Below are 19,528 nucleotides of genomic sequence, written 5' to 3'. Positions count from 1 at the left end.
TGTTTTGCTGCCTCTGGCACTGGATGCCTTGACTGTGTGCAACGCATCATGAAATCTGAAGACTACCAAAAGATATTGGGGTGCAATGTAGGGCCCAGTGTCAGAAAGCTGGGTCTGCGTCAGAGGTCATGGGTGTTGCAGCAGGACAATGACCCCAAACATACCTCTAAAAGCACTCAGAAATAGTTGAAGACAAAGCGCTGGAGAGTTCTGAAGTGGCCAGCAATTAGTCTGGATCTAATTCTGATTGAACACTTATGGAGAGATCTCAAAATTGCTGTTGAGAGAAGGCGCCTTTCAAATCTGAGAAACCTTGACCAGTTTGCAAAAGAAGAGTGGTCAGAAATTCCATTTGAGAGGTGTAACAAGCTTGTTGATGGTTATAGGAAGCGCTTGATTTCAGTTATTTTTTCCAAAGGGCGTGCAACCAAATATTAAGTAGAGGGTGCCAATAACTTTGTCCAGCCCGGTTTTTGAGTTTTGTGTGAAATTATGTCAGATTTGGCTTTTTTTCTCTGTTTTTTTGTGTTGTTCCAATGCACATAAAGGAAATAAACATGTGTATACCAAAACATTTGTAATTACAACAATTTTCCGGGAGAAATGGTGCATTTTCAAGGAAAATTCCAGGGGTGCCGATAATTTCGGCCATGACTGTATGCAAGGCCCTCCCTGAAAAAGATGTTTTATTGATGGGATCATACGTTCTCTGAAACCTGTATATACCTTTAAGCATTAACGGTGCCTTTCCAGATGTGCAAGCTGCCAATTCCGTGCACAGTAATGTACCCACAAAACATCAGAGATGCAGGCTTTTCAACTGAGCGCTGATAATAAACTGGACAGTCCTTCTCCTCTTTAGTCCAGTGGCTGTGGCATCCATGTTTTCCAAAAATAATTTAAAATTTCGATTTGTCTGACCACAGAACAGTTTTAAACTTTGCCTCAGTCCATTTTATATTAGCTTTTGCCCAGAGAAGAAGGCAGGACAGCCAACTGTGTTCACAGAAAGTGTTCCTGATACATGCAATGACTTCAGTGACAGAATCAGGCCTGTTTTTAATGCAATGCCTCCTGAGGGCCTGAAGATCACGGTCATCCAATACTGATTTTCAGCCTTGTCCATTGCGCAGAGATTTTTCCAGATTCTTGGAATCTTTTGATGGTATTACGTATTGCAGATTATGAGATATTCAAAGTCTTTCTAATTTTACATTGAGGAATATTATTCTAAAATTGTTCCACAATTTGCAGACATACTTTTTTTTACAGATTGGTGAACCTCTGCCTATCTTTACTTCTGTAGAGATTCTGCCCTGTAAGATGCTCTTTTGATACTCAATCATGTAACTGACCTATTGCCAGTTCACCTAATTAATTACAAAATGCTCCTCTAGCGATTTCTTTTTAATACCACTTACTTTTCCAGCTTTTTGTTTCCCCGTCGCAACTTTTTTGAGACATGTTGCTGCCATCAAATTCAAAATGAGCTAAAAATTTCATGAAATAGTAAAATGTCTTGCTTTCAGCATTTGATATGTTTTCTATGTTCTGTTGTGAATAAAACATGGGTTTATGAGATTTGCAAATCATTGCATTGTTTTTATTTACATTTTACACAAAGTCCCAACTTTAATGGAATTGGGGTTGTATAATGTATGGATTTCAAATCTATATAATGTATGGTACATATTTACACACATTGTTATAACAATATTTGGATTCTTATGAATGACTGTTCAGCAATTATGCAACTTGCAGGCAGAAAATACCTTTGAATCATCGGCCAGTGACAACACAACCATACTGTTTGCAAGAAAGAAGGAATAAGAAAGGTGGCTGTATAGGATCACTGTAAAACATTTTTTGCCTTTGTAAGGCAGTGAGTGTTGTATATGTCCTGAAGAGATGGCAACTGGGTGCCGGTAATATTCTGTGCCACCATCACTAACTTCTTCAGTGCTTTTCGAACCTGAGCCAAACAGGTTCCACATGAGGATGTGATGCACCCAATGAGGATGGACTCCATTGTGCACCTGTACACGCTCATAAGAATGGATGGAGAAATGCAAGCTGTCAATAGACGCTGGAAGACAGAGAGGCACTGGTAGGCCTTTTGACAAGAGTCGTAGAGTGTTACATCCTAACCAGATTTGTTTCCTGTGTTGTATCTTATGCTGCCAAGACTTCAGATCTTAATAACCCTTCTAAGTGAAACACACATTGGAAAGAAGGATGGATAATTAACTGATCAATGACAAGGTGTATCTAGATCAGGCATGTCCAAAGTCCGGCCCAGGGGCCAATTGCGGCCCGTGTTCAAATTTCCACCGACCCATAGCCTCTGTCATAAAATCAATGATATGCAGCCCACCAGCACTGTTGACCACAGTATAAAATACACGCGTACAAAAAAGCTATTTTATATTTCACCAGAAGATGGCAGTACACCTGTGGCCGCACTCTTGCCGCATGACCCTTGTGTGATCTTTTCCAGCCCATTTCTAAAATGGCGACTGTAACTAAAAAAAGGAAAGTTGACAGCGAGGGCCGCCGCTTCTAGGACAAGTGGAAATTGGAGTATTATTTCACTGAAATACGAAACAACTGTGTCTGCCTAATTTGCCAGGAGACTGTGGCTGTTTTCAAGGAATTCAATATCAAGAGGCACTACCAGACGAAACATGCTAACTACGACAATCTAACTGGGAACGAATGCAGCGAAAAATTGAAGCACCTGGAAGCTGTTTTAACGGCACAGCAGGGCTTTTTCACAACAGCCTGTGAGTCAAATGAAAATGCCACAAAGGCGAGCTACAAGGTGGCAACACTGATTGCCAAGCACTGCAAACCTTTTACTGAGGGTGAATTTATTAAAGACTGCATGATGAAAATGGTGGAGAAAATTTGTCCTGAGAAGAAGCAAGAGTTTGCCAATGTTTGCCTGGCTCGTAACACCGTGGTACGGAGAATTGAAGACGTTTCATCTGATATTAAGAGACAGTTAGAGGCAAAAGGAGTGGAGTTTGATTTTTTTTTGTTAGCCTGTGACGAAAGCACGGATGCATCTGACACTGCTCAGTTACTGATTTTTTTGAGAGGACTGGACAATGAAATGAAAGTGAGTGAAGAGCTACTTGACCTCCAGAGCCTTAAGGACCAAACAAGAGGAACAGATTTATTTGTTTCTGTTTGTTCCGCTGTAGATGACATGAAACTACTGTGGGATAAAGTCACTGGGATTATTACGGATGGCGCACCTGTCATGGCTGGCGGGCGAAGTGGATTATCAACCCTAGTCTGTAACAAAGTCAGCGAAGAAGGAGACAAAGCTATAAAACTCCACTGTATTATTCACCAACAAGTTCTCTGTGCCAAACATCTGAAATATGATCATGTTATGAAACCGGTGATAAAGGCTATTAATTATATTCGCTCCAAAGCCCTGTGCCCCCGCCAGTTTCAACAGTTTATACTCAACATCCAGGCTGAATACGGAGATGTTGTGTATCACAAAGACTTAAGATGGCTCAGTCGGGGGTCTGCACTGCAGCGCTTCTACTCTCTTAGGAAGGAAATCGGACAATTCTTGGCAAAAAAGGGACAACCGATGCCAGAACTATCTGATCCTGTTTGGCTGGCTGATTTTGGATTTTTAGTTCACATAACACGACATCTGAACGCGCTGAACACGAGCCTTCAGGGGCAAAATGCAGTGGTAAGCCAACTGTATTTACACATCAAAGCCTTTGGGACCAAGCTGCTACTTTTCCAAAGGCACCTGTCACAAACGCAAACCAATACCACACATTTCCCATTGCTGCAGGAAACAATGACCAGTTTTCCACAGAACAATATCAGTGCGCAAATGAGGAGGTATGCAGCAGACATCTCATTACTGGCTGAGGAGTTTCAACAGCTCCTTTGGGATTTTGCAGCTATTGAAAAGGAGATCACGCTTTTATCCTCTCCTTTCTCCGTAGACCCTGATGACGCTCCAGACCACCTGCAGCTGGAGCTCATTGTGCTGCAGTGTGACGCCGAGTGTCATAGTCGGCACCAACAGCTCCCTCTTGTCAACTTTTACCGCCAGCTGGATAAAGGCAGGTTCCAAGAGATTCAAACATTTGCTAAGAAAATGCTGAGCTTGTTTGGCTCAACATACTTGTGCGAGAAGACATTCTCAGTTATGAACATTAACAAGAACTGCATGAGGACGAGACTAAGTGACTCTCACCTGCGTGACATCTTGCGCATCAAAACCACTGTTTTTGAGCCAGATCTGGCCTATTTACTGCAGTCGAGATCTCAGTATCACCCTTCACATTAGTGCAGGCAAGTTATTTGTTTAGTCTTCTGAGGTGAATAAATTCTAAAATCTCAGTTAATTGATTTTTTTTGTGATGATCAAAACCACAGTTTTGAATATGCACTGAGTCTTTGCAATCCGTGTATCATTTGTTCTTTTGTTTTTCAATTGACAATCAAACCGGGTCTTGTAAACCCGACAAATTAAATATTAAAATCAAATTCGGTCTGGCAGCCCATTTTTCCATTTCGTATTTTTGATCCGAGTCTGAAATTGAAATAATGAAAAACACTGTCTTTGTCGTTTTTGACATCCAATTCAAAATCAAATAACATTTTCGTTTTTTGATTTTTGATGGTCAATTGAAAAACGAAAGAACGAGTGATACACGGATTCATATGGCCCTCAATGTTTTGTACTTCTGAATAAGGTAACTGTTAGTGTTATTTACCTGTTCACATGTTTTGGACTTAGAAGTTTACAGTGAGCATTTAATAGTGAATAATATGTAATGTTTCAAAAGAACCTAGATATGTTTAATCTTCCTGAAAGTTTTTTTTTTTTCTTCATTTTATGTGGTCTTCAAATATGAACGGCAGAGTGATTTTGGTAAAAACTTGTTTAGATTTATTTGTGTTCTGTGTGAAGAAAAGAAAAGTATGCCATTTGCAATAAAAATTTCATAAAATAGCTCATTTGCATTTAATGTGAATGGTTCAAAGAATGTCAGGTTGAATGGTCGGCCCCCACACATTTTCACCTCACCAAATCTGGCCCTCTTTGCAAAAAGATTGGACACCCCTGATCTAGATTATCAATAACAAGTAAATCTAGATTATCAGTTTTACTCTAAATGAAGAGGAAGAAGAAAATTATTTAGTGTTATCTCCTATGAATACGATTTTTACACTCACAACATAAAAGTATACAGGATGACAAATATAAAACTCAAGTTTAATACAGCATTAGTAGAGGGATGCTTTATAAATCTAGATGATGAATATAAATTGGTTATAAAGTTAAAAGCATTTTAGGCTAACATTCAGATCTATATTTTATTTTAACACAGTCAAGCTGGAAGCAGCATGCGAACATAATTACAGAAGCATAGTAGGTTTTAAGACTAATATATTTTAAAAATGGAGTGAGGTAACTGGGTACAGAATGAAACCACTGCAAACTGGGGAAGATATAAATTATAGCTTTGCAAGCAACACAATACCTACTTTGCCTCGAAAACAATTATGATACTCAGGAGGCACATGGACCCACGAGAAGCCTGCGGGACTTGAACCTGCCGCCTACTCCAAGTCAGAGACAGAAAAAAAAAATGAGAATAAAAGGGAAGAAGGCTGAGAAACAATAAAGAAAAATTTTGAGTGAGGGACATGTAGCTTAAAAATATGATTAATCATCTTTGCAGTACTGAACAGATTCAATACCGACAACAGATACATTAAACAACAATTTAAAAAAATCACTTTTTTTCAATCCTGGTGATAGTAACCCCAATATGTATAAATTTCTGCCCTTCTAGTGTAGACAGACAGAACAGTCATTTGGGCGAAAGTACTGCTGTGGATACATGAACTTTAAAAAAGTACATCCAACGCAATCCATTTAAATATAATCAAAATATTATAAAGACACATTACAAGACTTACTTACCCAGGAACTGTCAGTAGGTTTGGTATATAAAATGTGTCGCAATGCCAGATTAAGTAGAGATGTTTTTAAATGAAAAGGTAGGTATGTACCACGCACGTACCACATAGCCTTTAAATTCTACTTATTGTGAGTGTTATAATTTGGCATGGCAGTAAATGAAATTTGTTTTTTGCTAATGATAGTTTACTTCATTAAACTGAGAATGTACTTTTTAGCTTGTTGGTAAATGGTGCCTGCACAAAAAACAAAATGTTAATATTAACAAATTAAAGTCTTTCAACAAGCCACACAAAGACAGTTGAAGAGTGAGGTCTTGTACGTTTCTTAAAGAGAGCTGAAGCACAATCAATGTCTGGGGCCAGAAGTGGATCTCCAGAAACATAAAATATTTGGTACTTCAAGCCCCATCAGTGGAGCTGAAAAAAATAAGGCATACTGGTCAGGCAGAAAAACTCTATCAACCTTCATGTACTCAGCATTTCCATGTGATATACTCATATACCTTTTTAGTGATCATATACCATATAATATTACTTTAATTTAGTATTTATCAATGTTGAGGAGATTGTCCTAGCTCAGCATGCCAGAAGCAGAGCAGAATCAATCTATCTACTAAATGACCCATATTTAAAACATCAATGCACACATTGAAATACTACTAATAAAAATTTGTCTGCTTTCATGTTTTCAGTATAATAAATAAGTTAAATTAAATGGTGTGGAGGTAGTTTGGCTTTGAAAAGAGAGCAATCAGCAAACTATGTCGGAAATTGTTTGCCATTAAAGACAGTTTGACAACTAACTTGTTTCACCATTTGTGGACTAACCACTGCACAGAATATGAAGACTACAAAAAGCTTCAGGAGTCAGATGTCCACAACAGGTCTAAATCACCCAAGGTATAAGCACAAAAAAAAAACACAGTCAGCAAACTTTAGCAGAATCATTTTGCAAAAAAAAGTACTGTACGACAAGAAAAGCAACAGATGGCATGACACAACAAACACCGTCACCAATTACATCACAAAAGATATGCTGCATTTCAAGTGGTTGATAGGGATGATTTCAAACAACTTTTGAGTACCCAAGATAAACACTGGTTGGGTGAAAATATTTCGGTCAAACATCTCTGCCTAAATTGTATGATTTATGTTGTCAGACTCTGAGGCATAAACTGCAAAAGGTTTCACATTTTGCCACAGCAATGGTTTTATAGTCAAGCCGAACATCTGAGCCGTACCTCTCCTAGACAGTGCATTTCATCGATGAAACCTGGCAACTGCAAAGCTATTCTACTTCCCAGAAGACCACACAGGTGACAACATTGTGCAAGGACTAAAAGATGCGCTGGCATCATGGTCACTGCAACAAGACCGAAAGGTTTGCATGACAACAGATAGCAGGGATAACCTAAAAGAGGATTCCTTGTTTTAGACATAAGCTTCAGATTGTCATTGGTAATTTCGGTTCCTCTATGGAGGTCCATAGGTGTCAGGAAAAAAAATACTTAAAAACAACAGAATTCTGCAGCCAAATAAGGACAAGACTGAGTTCACATAACATATCAAAAGCAACCCACTGCAGTCTCTCTACAGCAAATACATTGACCATGCCATAGATGAACCCTTAACCATTACCTTTCTAATGGTAACCTGATTCTGCACAACCTGTTGACAGGCAAACAATTTCCATAAAAACAAACCACACACAATAATGCTGTCATCAACAGCTTAAACCATTGACAAAAACAAAACTGGGTTTGCAATTTATTTTGCATGCTGATTAACATAAGAATTTTGCTTTACTCCATATATGTGACAGTAATAACCCTATAAATCCTATATTATGGACTTCACATCAGAATGAATCAGCTGGAACTGGCATTCATCAGATAAGAAGATTTTTTTCGAGTGCTTCAGTATATAATATGGTCTATGAAAAGATCTGTTCAATTTATGAATGAAGCTTATAAACTTTGTTTGTAGTTTGGAAGTCATGATAGACTCTTTTCCAAATAATAATTCAAAACACACTTTCTGCAATTATAAAATACAGTTTATTCAAAACATAAGGATAACAGAAAATAATTATATACAACTATTTACAGACACATTGACAACCTTGAACAACAAACTACATGTATCTATGTTAGTTTGTTATCATTTTCTCTCCTAAAGAAAAAGGAACAGAACCTGTGAGTTTCGATTCTTGCTAATTTGTTGCACTTTGTGTTATTCCTTGTATGTAAAACTCTCTTAAAATCCTGTCACATATTTGATTTTTGGGTCCAGTAAAAGCTCAAAAGAACATCCTACCATAATCGACAGCAAATGTAATAGATACTGTATATAAAAATAATTATGGTGTGATTATTTCACAAAAACATAATTTAAGTGACAAAAAAATATACAAGTTATTTTTGGCAGCATAACTACTGTTCTGATAAGACGTCAGTCTACTTACACATTCTCATATACATCAACCCTGATACTCGTTCATACTAGACCAACTTAGACTCATCGGTCAACCTAAAAACACACGTCTTTGGAATGAAAAGGGAATATGGGGGGGGGGGGGGATCTATAAAAACATGGAAATAAAATGTAAATTTCAACATTCAGTAACTACGTTGGATTTACACCCCAACTTAACAGTAGAACCAACTACTTTATTATAATTACAAGCAATGAATATCCTCCCTATAATGCTAACAGACGTCCATGTAGTTGCACAGCTTTCTTCCAAGTGGTTATATCCGAGTTTTACCTTCCCTTATAAATATATTTAGAAACTGGGGGGGTGTCAATAACCTGACAATTTTAGTCTCTGTAAACTTGTTTTAATGTCAATGCTGTTAGATTAAAGAGTGATACTGTATAATAGAAAGACACATCCACAATCTATTACTGCATTCTTGAATCTCCAAGGGACCTAGTTAACATGAGAAAACCACTTCTTTAGATTTAATCTTGCTTAGGCATTCTCATAAATCAGTTTGGCTATCAGGATAATCTACACGAGAAACCGGAAACTTCTGTATATTTTAAAACATTTCTCAAGTTCCACACATGTACTTGAGAATGCAGCATTGCTTCACTAAAGTCAATTGGAGATGGCCACCAAACACAGTTTTTTCTTTTCCCAAATTCATAAGCTCACTGTATGTCTGATTAAAATATTTAACTTTTAGACCATGTCTTCAAAGCATATAGTAGCTTAAGAAAAATACTGTTATGTTGCAATAGATACCAGTACAACAGAAGAAAACAGTGTGAAATGAAAGCTGTAGCATATGTAATTGCAAGCAAGACCATTTAAACACTCATGGACAGATAATAATATAATGGACAGATAATAACCCAGCCACAGGGGATGGATAAACCAGTGCGTTTCTTGGTGCCAGTCCCAAGCCCAGATAAATAGAGAAGGTTACATCAGGAAGGGCATCCAGTCTAAAATTTTTCCAGATCAATATGCGGACAACAATACAGTTTTCCATATTGGATCAGTCGAGGCCAAAGTTAACAACAACCGCCACCAGTGCTGTTAGTCAACGGGGTGCTGGAGGAAATTGGGCTACTGGTGGCCAAAGGTGGAGAAGAAGAAGGGGAAGGTGTGACCAGAGGCAGAGGGAGAAGAGGAAGGTAAAGAAAGTGGAAGTGAGGTTAGGAACTTTGAATGCTGGCAGTATGATTGGTAAGGGGAGAGGATTAGCTGATCTGATGGAAAGAAAAAAGGTACATTGTGCATGCAAGAGACCAGATGAAGGAGAGTAAGGCCGGGTGCATTGGAGACAAGTTAAAATTGTTCTACCATGTGGATGGGGCGATAAATGGGGTAGGGATTATCCTGAAGGAACAGTATCAAGAGTGTTTTGGAGGTGAAAAGAGTATCATACACAGTGATGATTATGAAGCTGGAAATTGAAGCTGTGATGATGAATACTGTTAGTGCATATGCCCTGCAAGTTGGGTATGCAGTGGATGAAAAAGAAGACTTCTGGAGTGAGTTGGATGAAGTGATGGACAGTGCATCCAAGGGAGAGAGAGTGATGATTGGAGCAAATTTCAATGGACATGTTGGTGAAAGGAACAGAGGAGATGAGGAGGTGATAAGTAGGTATAGTGTCAAGGAGAGGAATGCAGAAGGTAAAATGGTAGTAGATTTTGCAACAAGGATGGACATGGCTGTGGTGAATACATATTTTAAGAAAAAGGAGAAACACAGGGCGACATACAAGAGTGGAGGAAGATGCACACTGGTAGATTTTATCCTATGCAGGATGGTCAGACTGAAAGAGAGGGGAAAGCATAGTCAGGCAGCATAGGATGGTGGCCTATAGGATGACGTTGGATATCAAGAAGAGGAGGAGAGTGAGGACAGAGCCTAGGATCAAATGGTAGAAGCTGAAAAAGGAAGACTGTAAGGTTGAGTTTAGGGAGGAGGTAAGACATGCAGTGAAGATTTACTAGATAGCTGAGCAACTACAGCAGAAGTAGTAAGGGTGACAGCTAGAATGGTACTTGGTGTGACATCTGGACAGCGGAAGGAGGATAAGGAAACCTGGTGGTGGAATGGGGAAGCACAGGAGAGTATACAGAGGAAGAGGTTATCAAAGAAGAAGTGGGATAGTCAGAGAGCTGCAGAAAGTAGACTGGAGTACAAGGAGATAAGGCGTAAGGTGAAGAGAGAGGTGGCAAAGAATAAAAAAGGCTTGCACACTAAGGAGGGAGAAAAGCACCTGTACTGATTGGCTAGACATAGGGGCCGAGCTGGGAAAGATGTGTGGCAGGTTAAGGTGATGAAGGATAAAGATGCACTCACAGGCGAGAAGAGTGTGTTGAGCAGATGGAAAGAGTACTTTGTGAGACTGAAGAATGAAGAGAATGAGAGAGAGAGAGAGAGAGAGAGAGGAGGTTGGATGATGGGGGGGATATTGAATCAGGAAGTGCAACAGATTAGCAAGGAGGAAGTAAGGACAACTATGAAGGGGATGAAGAAAGGAAGGGCTGTTGGTCCAGATGACATACCTGTGGAAGCATGGAGGTGTTTAGGAGAGATGGCAGTGGAGTTTTTAACCAGATTGTTTAATGGAATATTGGAAAGTGAGAGGATGCCTGAGGAGTAGAGAAGACTTGCACTGGTGCAGATTTTTAAGAATAAGGGAGATGGGCAGATCTGTAGTAACTACACAGGGATAAAACTGATGAGTGACAGCATGAAGTTACGGGAAAGAGTAGTGGAAGTTAGGTTAATAAAGGAGGTGATGATTAGTGCCGGCAAAGAGTACTACAGATGCGATGTTTGCTCTGAGGGTATTAATGGAGAAGTACAGAGAAGGCCAGAAGGAGTTGCATTGTGTCTTTGTGGACTTAGAGAAAGTATATGACAGGGTGCCTAGAAAGAAATTGTGGTACTGTATGAGGAAGTCGGGAGTGGCAGAGAAGTATGTAAGAGTTGTACAGGATATGTACGAGAGAAGTGTGACAGTGGTGAGGTCTGCGTAGGAGTGATGGATGCATTCAAGGTAGGGGTGGGATTACACCAGGGATCAGCTCTGAGGCCTTTCTTATTTGCAATGGTGATGGACAGGTTGACAGATGAGATTAGACAGGAGTCCCAGTGGACTATGATGTTTGCGGATGACATTGTGATCTGTAGCGAGAGTATGGAGCAGGTTGAGGAGACACTGGAGAATGGAGATATGCTCTAGAGAGGACAGGAATGAAGGTTAGTAGGAACAAGACAGAATACATGTGTGTAAATAAGAGGGAAGTGAAAAGAATGGTGAGGATGCAGGGAGTAGAGTTGGCAAAGGTGGAGGAGTTTAAATACTTGGGATCAACAGTACAGGGTAACTGTGAATTTAGGAAGAGAGGTGAAGATGAGAGTGCAGACAGGCTGGAGTGGGAGGAGAAGAGTGTCAGGAGTGATTTGTGACAGACGAGTACCAGCAAGAGTAAAAGGGAAGGTTTACAAGAGAGTAGTGAGCCCAGTTATGTTATATGGGTTGAAGACAGTGGCACTGAGCAGAAAACTGGAGACAGAGCTGGAGGTGGCAGAGTTAAATATGTTAAGATTTGCATTGGGTGTAACAGGGATGGACAGGACCAGAAATGAGTATATTAGAGGGTCAGCTAAGGTTGACACTCCCAGTGGGGAGACAAAGTCAGAGAGGCAAGATTGTGTTGGTTTGGACATCTGCAGAGAGGAGATGCTGGGTATATTGGGAAAAGGATGTTAACAATAGAGCTACCAGGTAAGAGGAAAAGAGGAAGGCCTATTAGAAGATTTATGGATGTGGTGAGAGAGGACATGAAGGTGGTGGGTGTAGCGAAGCTAGATGCAGTGGACAGGAAGATATGGGAAAAGATGATCCACTGTGGCGACCCCTAACGGGAACAGCCAAAAGATGAAGAAGAAGAACGAGAGGATAGATAATACAATCTCTAATGCTTATTTAAATGTGATATTTTAGTACACTGGCTTTATTTATCTGCCTGGATTCCACACTATATAGGTTATTGTGGTGACACAGATGTATCTTCACTAACCAAATTATATCTTGTGTGACAAAAAATTGAAAAATATGTAAACAACAAAGTAATTTGCACCAGTTAATGTTTTGGTATCATATCTTATCTTCTGTTAATCTTAAATAAATGTGAAAGACAAAACTGTGCATTTTACAAGATCATGATGTACCTTTATAAAGGCAAATATGCACTTCTAGAATATGAAGTTTTTAAAAAAGTATATAGAAATTTTGGAATCCTGGGTTTTGATGTAAAATAACTTTTTGTGCAACTAACTGAAACATTTTGCAAAAAAAAATTCTGTAAGCAAGAGGAATTATACTCTTTAGATCATGTCAAACTCAGATCCTTCAGAGCTGCAGTAGCTACTGGTTTTGTTCCAGTCACATTCATAATTAGTAACCAATGTGACCTATAGGACCGACACTGAGCCCCCAGGCCCCAAAAACAACAGTCCCACCACAAGTTACGGGTTTAATTAATAATTGAATTTTGACAAATACCTTCACACAAGTTATTTTTTAAGCACTCACACAAGCACAATTGATTCTTCTTTATCTTCATCCCACTCCTTTCACTCCTCCAGGTGAGCTTTGTCATTCCACCTCAGAACTCTGACTCTCTGAGAGGAAGTGAGGTGACTCCTTTTATACAAAAACCGGGAGTATTTTAGGTGTAGCATAGCCTGTGGGAAGCACTTCTGGGTAAGCTCCACAAAACAGGGAGATCTTCTTTCGGCAGTACCTTCTGGTAGCACCTAGAAACCATGACAGGGTTTTCCCTCGAGACTACAGGTTCCATGATAACTTGCGGTCGCCAACTAGAGAAGCACTGCCACCTCCCATGTTGTTGGATAAACTGTCCCAGTCCGTTCACTACACCCCAGCTGCTCCAACTGGGATAGGATTCATTAGCCACTCCAGCTGGGTTGTTTCTTCCATTACACTGTCCATCCATTATGGCCTTCCAGCTGTAAGGCAGCACTCGCCTTCTGTGTCACCATTCATAACTATTACTACCTCAGATTGAACATGAAACTACACTGCTCATCATTTATTATAGCTTCCTTTTTCTATGGTACAAGTTGTTAACTTTATTCCTCTGTAATTGCTGTAGTTATTGTTATTTACCTTATTCTTGCCTAATTATATGAAATTGTTCATATTTATCTGAGAATTGTTCTGTCAAAAATGTAATATTTGACACTTTAGAGAAATCAACTCCTGTATCTCCTAGGCATCTTTATACTATCCACAAGTTTATTTCTTTTCAAGTTTACATGTTTTGAAATACCTTCTTAATCTCCTGCTTCCCTGTTTTCTTCTCCATGCTTACATTTTTTTTTATGTATGCAGCCTTTGCACGTAATGACTTTCTTCATTCATTACCTTCTAAAACACAACATCATTTCTGAGTCTGTTTTGTGACTTTGTCCTCCAATACTTTTATTGCCTACTTTATTGGCTATTTTCTGCTCCCTGTCTCTTTGCTTGGTAATTTTATACATTGACGTCTGTCCATCCTTTTGTTTCCATATGGTTATAAAGATCTTGATTTGCCTGTGTGCTCACTTTTGCTACATCAGCCTTTGCTTCCTTACTTGCTTTTTAAATGCTTGATTGCATTCCTCATTTTCGATAATGTCTCACCTTTTCTTGGCCTCTTTCTCGAGCCTTGTACAACATTGCACCTCCTCATTCCACACTATGTCTCCTTCTTTTATCAGCTTCTAACAGATTACTATTGTAAAACATGCAATACCACTGCTCTTATTTAGTCTGCCATTATTTCCCAATAACTGGTCTCTGTCTCTTTCTCTCTCTCTCACTCTCTCTATCGGAATCTTTTCCATTTATTTTTTATATTTCTATCTGAATTCCTTTGGTTTCCACCATCTCATGTTTAGATATTGCCGTTGATTTTTTAATTGTGTAACTGAAAAGTTTTATATTACACAGTAGTATGCTATGTTGGGTTGCATTAATTTCTGTCCGGGAAAGGTTTATAGTCAAATGTATCCTTCAATTTTTTCTTCTACACAAAACATAGTCCATTTGTGTACTGTACTTCTAAGGTCAATTTTATTATTGAAGAATGTATTTATAATGACCACACCAGTCCTTTTACAAAATCCACCACTTTCATATGCTGGTAGGAGGGACTTACTTTATGCATTTGTTTCAGCTGGTTATATGATACAGACAGTAAAGAAAGAACCAGGGTATCTGGCAGAATGAAACATGGAAGAGAATGACTTATAATGGGTTCAGTATCAACCTATTAACATATTTTGTGCATATTTTAACATTAGTGTGATCCCACTTCTTATTGCCAATATTGTTTCAAAACGTTCACCAAAGTTTTACAAGACAGCATGAGAAAGCACATTATTAATTTGCACCATGTAATAAAAGATGTTCAGTTCTACTTACCAAATAAAGGATTTCAGCAAAAGCAAAAACAAAATGATCACTGCATAATCTCTTTGAAACAGTAACATTGTCACCAACAGAATGATCTCCATTATGACCAACAGGTGAGGAGTTTGAACTTTGTATTTATGCTGTGTAATGTATGGCCGGGACTCTTACCCAGCTCAGACACCTTCATAACAGAAGGACTGGGGAAAGAGCTTACATGGGGCAAGATCTCCCCTGGGACAACAAAGGGCAGAGCACTGGCTTGCTTTAGTGCCATGGGTTTGGAGCATGGAAGATCAACCTTACTGGGGTCCATGGCCACTGCAAGAGGGCGCATGGGGAATGGCTGAGATCTCTTCTGCAGGGCCGCTGTCACACCCAGAAGTACGCCCAGAAGGTGATCACGGGACACCTGGGGCACTTCCCAGTGCTCTATAAAATGGGCCGCCTCACTACATTTGGAGAGCCAGAGTCGGGAAGAAGAGGATGAAGCTAGAGGGAGGAGTGGAGGCAGAAGAGACAGAGAGAAGCAAAGTGCTTTACTGTATTGAACTGTGCTTAATACTATGCTGTGTAGTGTGCATTGGTGGTGGGGAACAAAAGGAAAGCGTTTCTCCCCTTGAGAATAAACGTTTGTGTTGCTGCACTTGTGTCTGTGCCTGTTGTGTCGGTGTTTGGGGAGCTGGCGCACCTGCCTGGTGGTCACAGCTGACCATGCAGTGATGTTTTAAAAAACAAATTCCACCCAAAAGTGATGATTTTTACTTACCCCATGTGGTTTGTAATGAATTTTATTTAGTAGTGGAGACAACAAAATAGCTGTCCACTGATGGTCTCCATCCAACCTAAAAGGACTTGAGAGGTTCTGAAGAGATGAATGCCGGAAAATACTCACATCTAAGTGTGTGAAGCTTTTCATGTTATACTCAAGATGACTCCAGGCTGTAATCGCTGCCAAGGGTCTTCAACTAAGTACTAATAAAGGGTCTGGATACTTGTATAAATGGGATAAAGATTAGGCAGATGCTTTCATGATTTCTCTGTACAGGTTATGCATTATTTTTGTTATCTATTTAGTTTTATTTAATTATTTTCCTCCTATAACCTCTGATTTAAACTACTTATTACCATAGCACACTTTTGAATATAAAATCAGAACATTCTAATGCTTTTTCTGATATTTTTCTAAACATTTCCTCATGACCTGAGGAGATTCTCCATGTCGGTAATGAGAACTCCAAGGGATATAATGGGAGCGAGAAGCTGAGGAGTCACAGGAAGACACACTGTGGAAAACGAGCAGGGATTCAGAACAGACTACAAACCCAAGTGCACTGACCACCACTGCCTAGTATTCTTCTCATCAAAGTATACTCTTTGGAAAATAACTTGGACAAAATTAGAAACAAGATTTAAATCCAGCAGGAAATGAGAGACTGTACTGTCTTTTGTTACACCTAGTCACTGCTTACCCTCCTGGTCCCGGATCACTCTGTGCAGCCTGCAGAGTTCTTCACTGTTTTCCAGAAGGACAGAATGAAAGAGTCCAGCTAATCCATAGGTGGCAGGGTATGTTTCATGACGAACAACAACTGGTGTGATCCAAGGAATATTATTGATATAATGAGTAATGTTGATCTTTCACAGGAAAATTGCTTAAATACATTGTAAATTTGCTTTGAATATAATACTGCCAGAGTTAACTGCACTGGTAGCATCAGTACTTGCATAAGCGATATGACAAAGCCTTTTTACAGTTTTCACAAAATAAGGAGAACTCTGAAACGGATGAAGAGCAGGAAGGCTGCAGGACTCAATGGCTGTAGGACATAATAGTCCTAAAAACCTGTGGTGACCAGCTCACCCCAATGTTCACCTCTATTTTCAACCTGTCATTGGCCCAGTAGGTTGTTTCTACATGCTTTAAATGTTCTAATATTGTCCCTTTGCCCAAGAAAAACAATCCAACTTGCTTATACAACCAACACCCTGTAACACTGAACTTACTGGTGATTAAATATTTTGAGAGACTTATCAAGAACTTAATTTGTTCAGCTCTTCCCCACTCGCTTTCTGTTTGCATATAGATCTAACAGGGTACAGATGATGCCATCGCTTACATCCTCCACTCCACACTCGCTCTCTCACCTGAACCATGGTAATGAGAACTATGCAAAAAAGTTGTTCATTGACTATATTTCAGCCATTAACAATATAGTTCCCTGCAGGCTGGCAACCAAACTTAGGGAACTGGGACTGAGTCTCTCTTGCTGTGACTGGATCTTGACCTTCCTGACTAGCAGACCACAGAGGCTGAGAGTTGGTGGTGTCCCAATCAACACCCTCATTCTTAATGTTGGTGCTCCTTAAGGTTGTGTCTCGCATCACGATGGTTCATCTAAGCACAGTTCCAACATCATCATGAAATTTGCAGATGACATGATGGTGGTATGCTTCATCTCTAATTAGGTGAATTTGCCTACCTGGATATGGTTGGGGGCATTGTCTTGTTGGTGTCTAAAAATTTGGACCTTAATGTCTCCAAAACCAAAGATGATTGAGGATTTCAGGCGGAAGCAACAGAGGAACTATACCCCATGTAGGATCTATGGGTCTCCGATGGAGAAAGTCAGCAGCTATAGGTATCTTGGTGTGCGTATTTCTGAGGACCCGACCTGGACTAATCATACCTCCACTTTGTTGCAGAAAGCAAGGTAGCACCTGTATCACCTCAGGCAACTAAGGAAATTCAAAATCTTTCCTGCCATAATGAGAGCATCTACAATGCAACTGTAGGGTTTGTGCTTCCTAGGTGTATTACTGCCTGATTTGGCAGCTGCAGCTCCCAGGAGTGCAAAGCCCTGCATAAAGCAATATGGTGTTCTGAATGGATGATCAGCTCAACATAGCCAAGCCTGCAGGACGTCTATATGTACTAATGCAGGACCGGGGCAAAACAGGTAATTGCAGACACATTTTACTCAAGCCATAAACTTTTTCAGTGACTGCATTCATGTGAATGTCTCTGTAGCCAGGACTGAGTGGCTGAGGAGATGTTTTTTACTTCATGCCACAAAACTTTTCTTAATCATTCATTCTTATCATTGTCATTTAATATTGCATCTGTGCTGCTCAGGTTATATGATATTTAAATTATGCTAATTATACCACTTTACACTGAATCTATACTGAAACTTAACTTGTATACTAATTTACACTCATACCTATGATATTTGCCTTCATTCCATCCTCATTTTTTTAATCTTCAATTTTCAAATTCTAGCTATGGTTGCCATGTGACCAGGTTTGCCACAATGACATTTAACTGCAATTGTATTGTACAATAGTGCATGTGACAAAGAAATAAATCTAATTTAATATATTCCAGTTTTTTATTTTTAGTAAATTTGTAAAAATATTCTAAAATCCTGTTTTTTACATTGTCATTGGGGGGTATTAAGTTTTCCCTGATGAGAGAATAATGAATTCAAATAATCTTAGCACAACGCTGCAACATTATAAAATGTGAAAAATTGAAAGGGTCTGAATACTTTCTGAATCCATTGTATTTTAAGTAAGGCTTACACATTTTAAAAATAAATATAACATCAAGAAGCCTGTCATCACTTACACAATATTAATTTTGCAAGACTACAACAAAATTTCAAATTAGAAAATTTCATGATATTGCCAGTTAAGGTTGTTTTCTTCCCTTAAAAAAAATCTCCATATTCATGTATGCATAAATTAAAAAAATAATATGACACTTGGTCAATGCAAAGAAACACTTTTCTTTGCTTTTGTGAAATTTTATCTGCATATAGCACCACTATCAAAAGCAGCACATTGATTTAAGATAAAGCACTTACATAAATGCCTAAAGCCACACTTTCTCAAAACTAATTTTAGATAATCCAATTTAATACTTACTGTGTTTTTCTGAGAGACCATGTCCTGAAAAGAAAAGAAAAAGGATATTAGTGTCATTTGTGGACCATTATTGTGTGTGCTCCTAAACTTACTTAAGAGTAACAGAAGTGACCAGAACACCAAAACACTTAAGCACCTGCAGCTTGCACACATCACCAGAGCGAATAACCTAATTTGTAGGGACTACAAAAACAAACAAAAAAAATCCTCTCAGAATGTAATTTATGAATTGAGTTATTTTTAGAAGGTAGCGTGCGAATCAGAAAATCACAACTTAAATGACAAATATGTCAGGAAGTATTTTTAAATGCATTTTCTGTCAATTTTTTACTACCAGAAAGAAAGTGAGTGAAAGTGCTGTGATCCTACAACATTTTCTAATCTAAAACATGCACTGTAGATGGAACCTGACAAAAGGGCATTCTTTTAAAATGAGGCTTGTATAAAATTCTCTAAAATATAAACTATAAAAGCAACTAAATATTAAACTAAATAAAACCTTAAACATTATTTATACCGGTATGTCAGATCTCTAGCAATTGTATATTTGTTTCTAATTATTGCCATGATCCCATCCTGCATTGCTGTGACAGAATAAAAATATCACTAACCAGGTCATAAACTGAAAATTATATTGCACCACATGAATTAACCAATACATTCCC

General features: G+C 38.9%; 1 protein-coding gene across 6 annotated transcripts in view; it reads right to left on the bottom strand.

Moving 5' to 3' along the window:
* Positions 1–19,528, bottom strand: part of map3k15 (mitogen-activated protein kinase kinase kinase 15) — a 219,346-nt gene that overhangs the window by 144,406 nt on the left and 55,412 nt on the right. For 3 of the 6 annotated variants that reach the window (XM_051926897.1, XM_051926899.1, XM_051926901.1), the window contains 2 exons: positions 18,864–18,887; positions 5,536–5,610 (listed from right to left, as the gene is read on the bottom strand). In XM_051926897.1, the coding sequence (XP_051782857.1) occupies positions 5,536–5,610; positions 18,864–18,887 (99 nt within the window). The remainder of the gene's footprint in view (positions 1–5,535; positions 5,611–18,863; positions 18,888–19,528) is intronic. The other 3 variants (XM_051926900.1, XM_028799467.2, XM_051926902.1) reach the window with 1 other exon arrangement.

The sequence above is a fragment of the Erpetoichthys calabaricus genome, chromosome 4 (assembly GCF_900747795.2).
Source record: "Erpetoichthys calabaricus chromosome 4, fErpCal1.3, whole genome shotgun sequence".
In the NCBI taxonomy this organism is placed as follows: Eukaryota; Metazoa; Chordata; class Cladistia; order Polypteriformes; family Polypteridae; genus Erpetoichthys; species Erpetoichthys calabaricus.
This window is presented reverse-complemented; position numbering and strand designations above follow the sequence as displayed.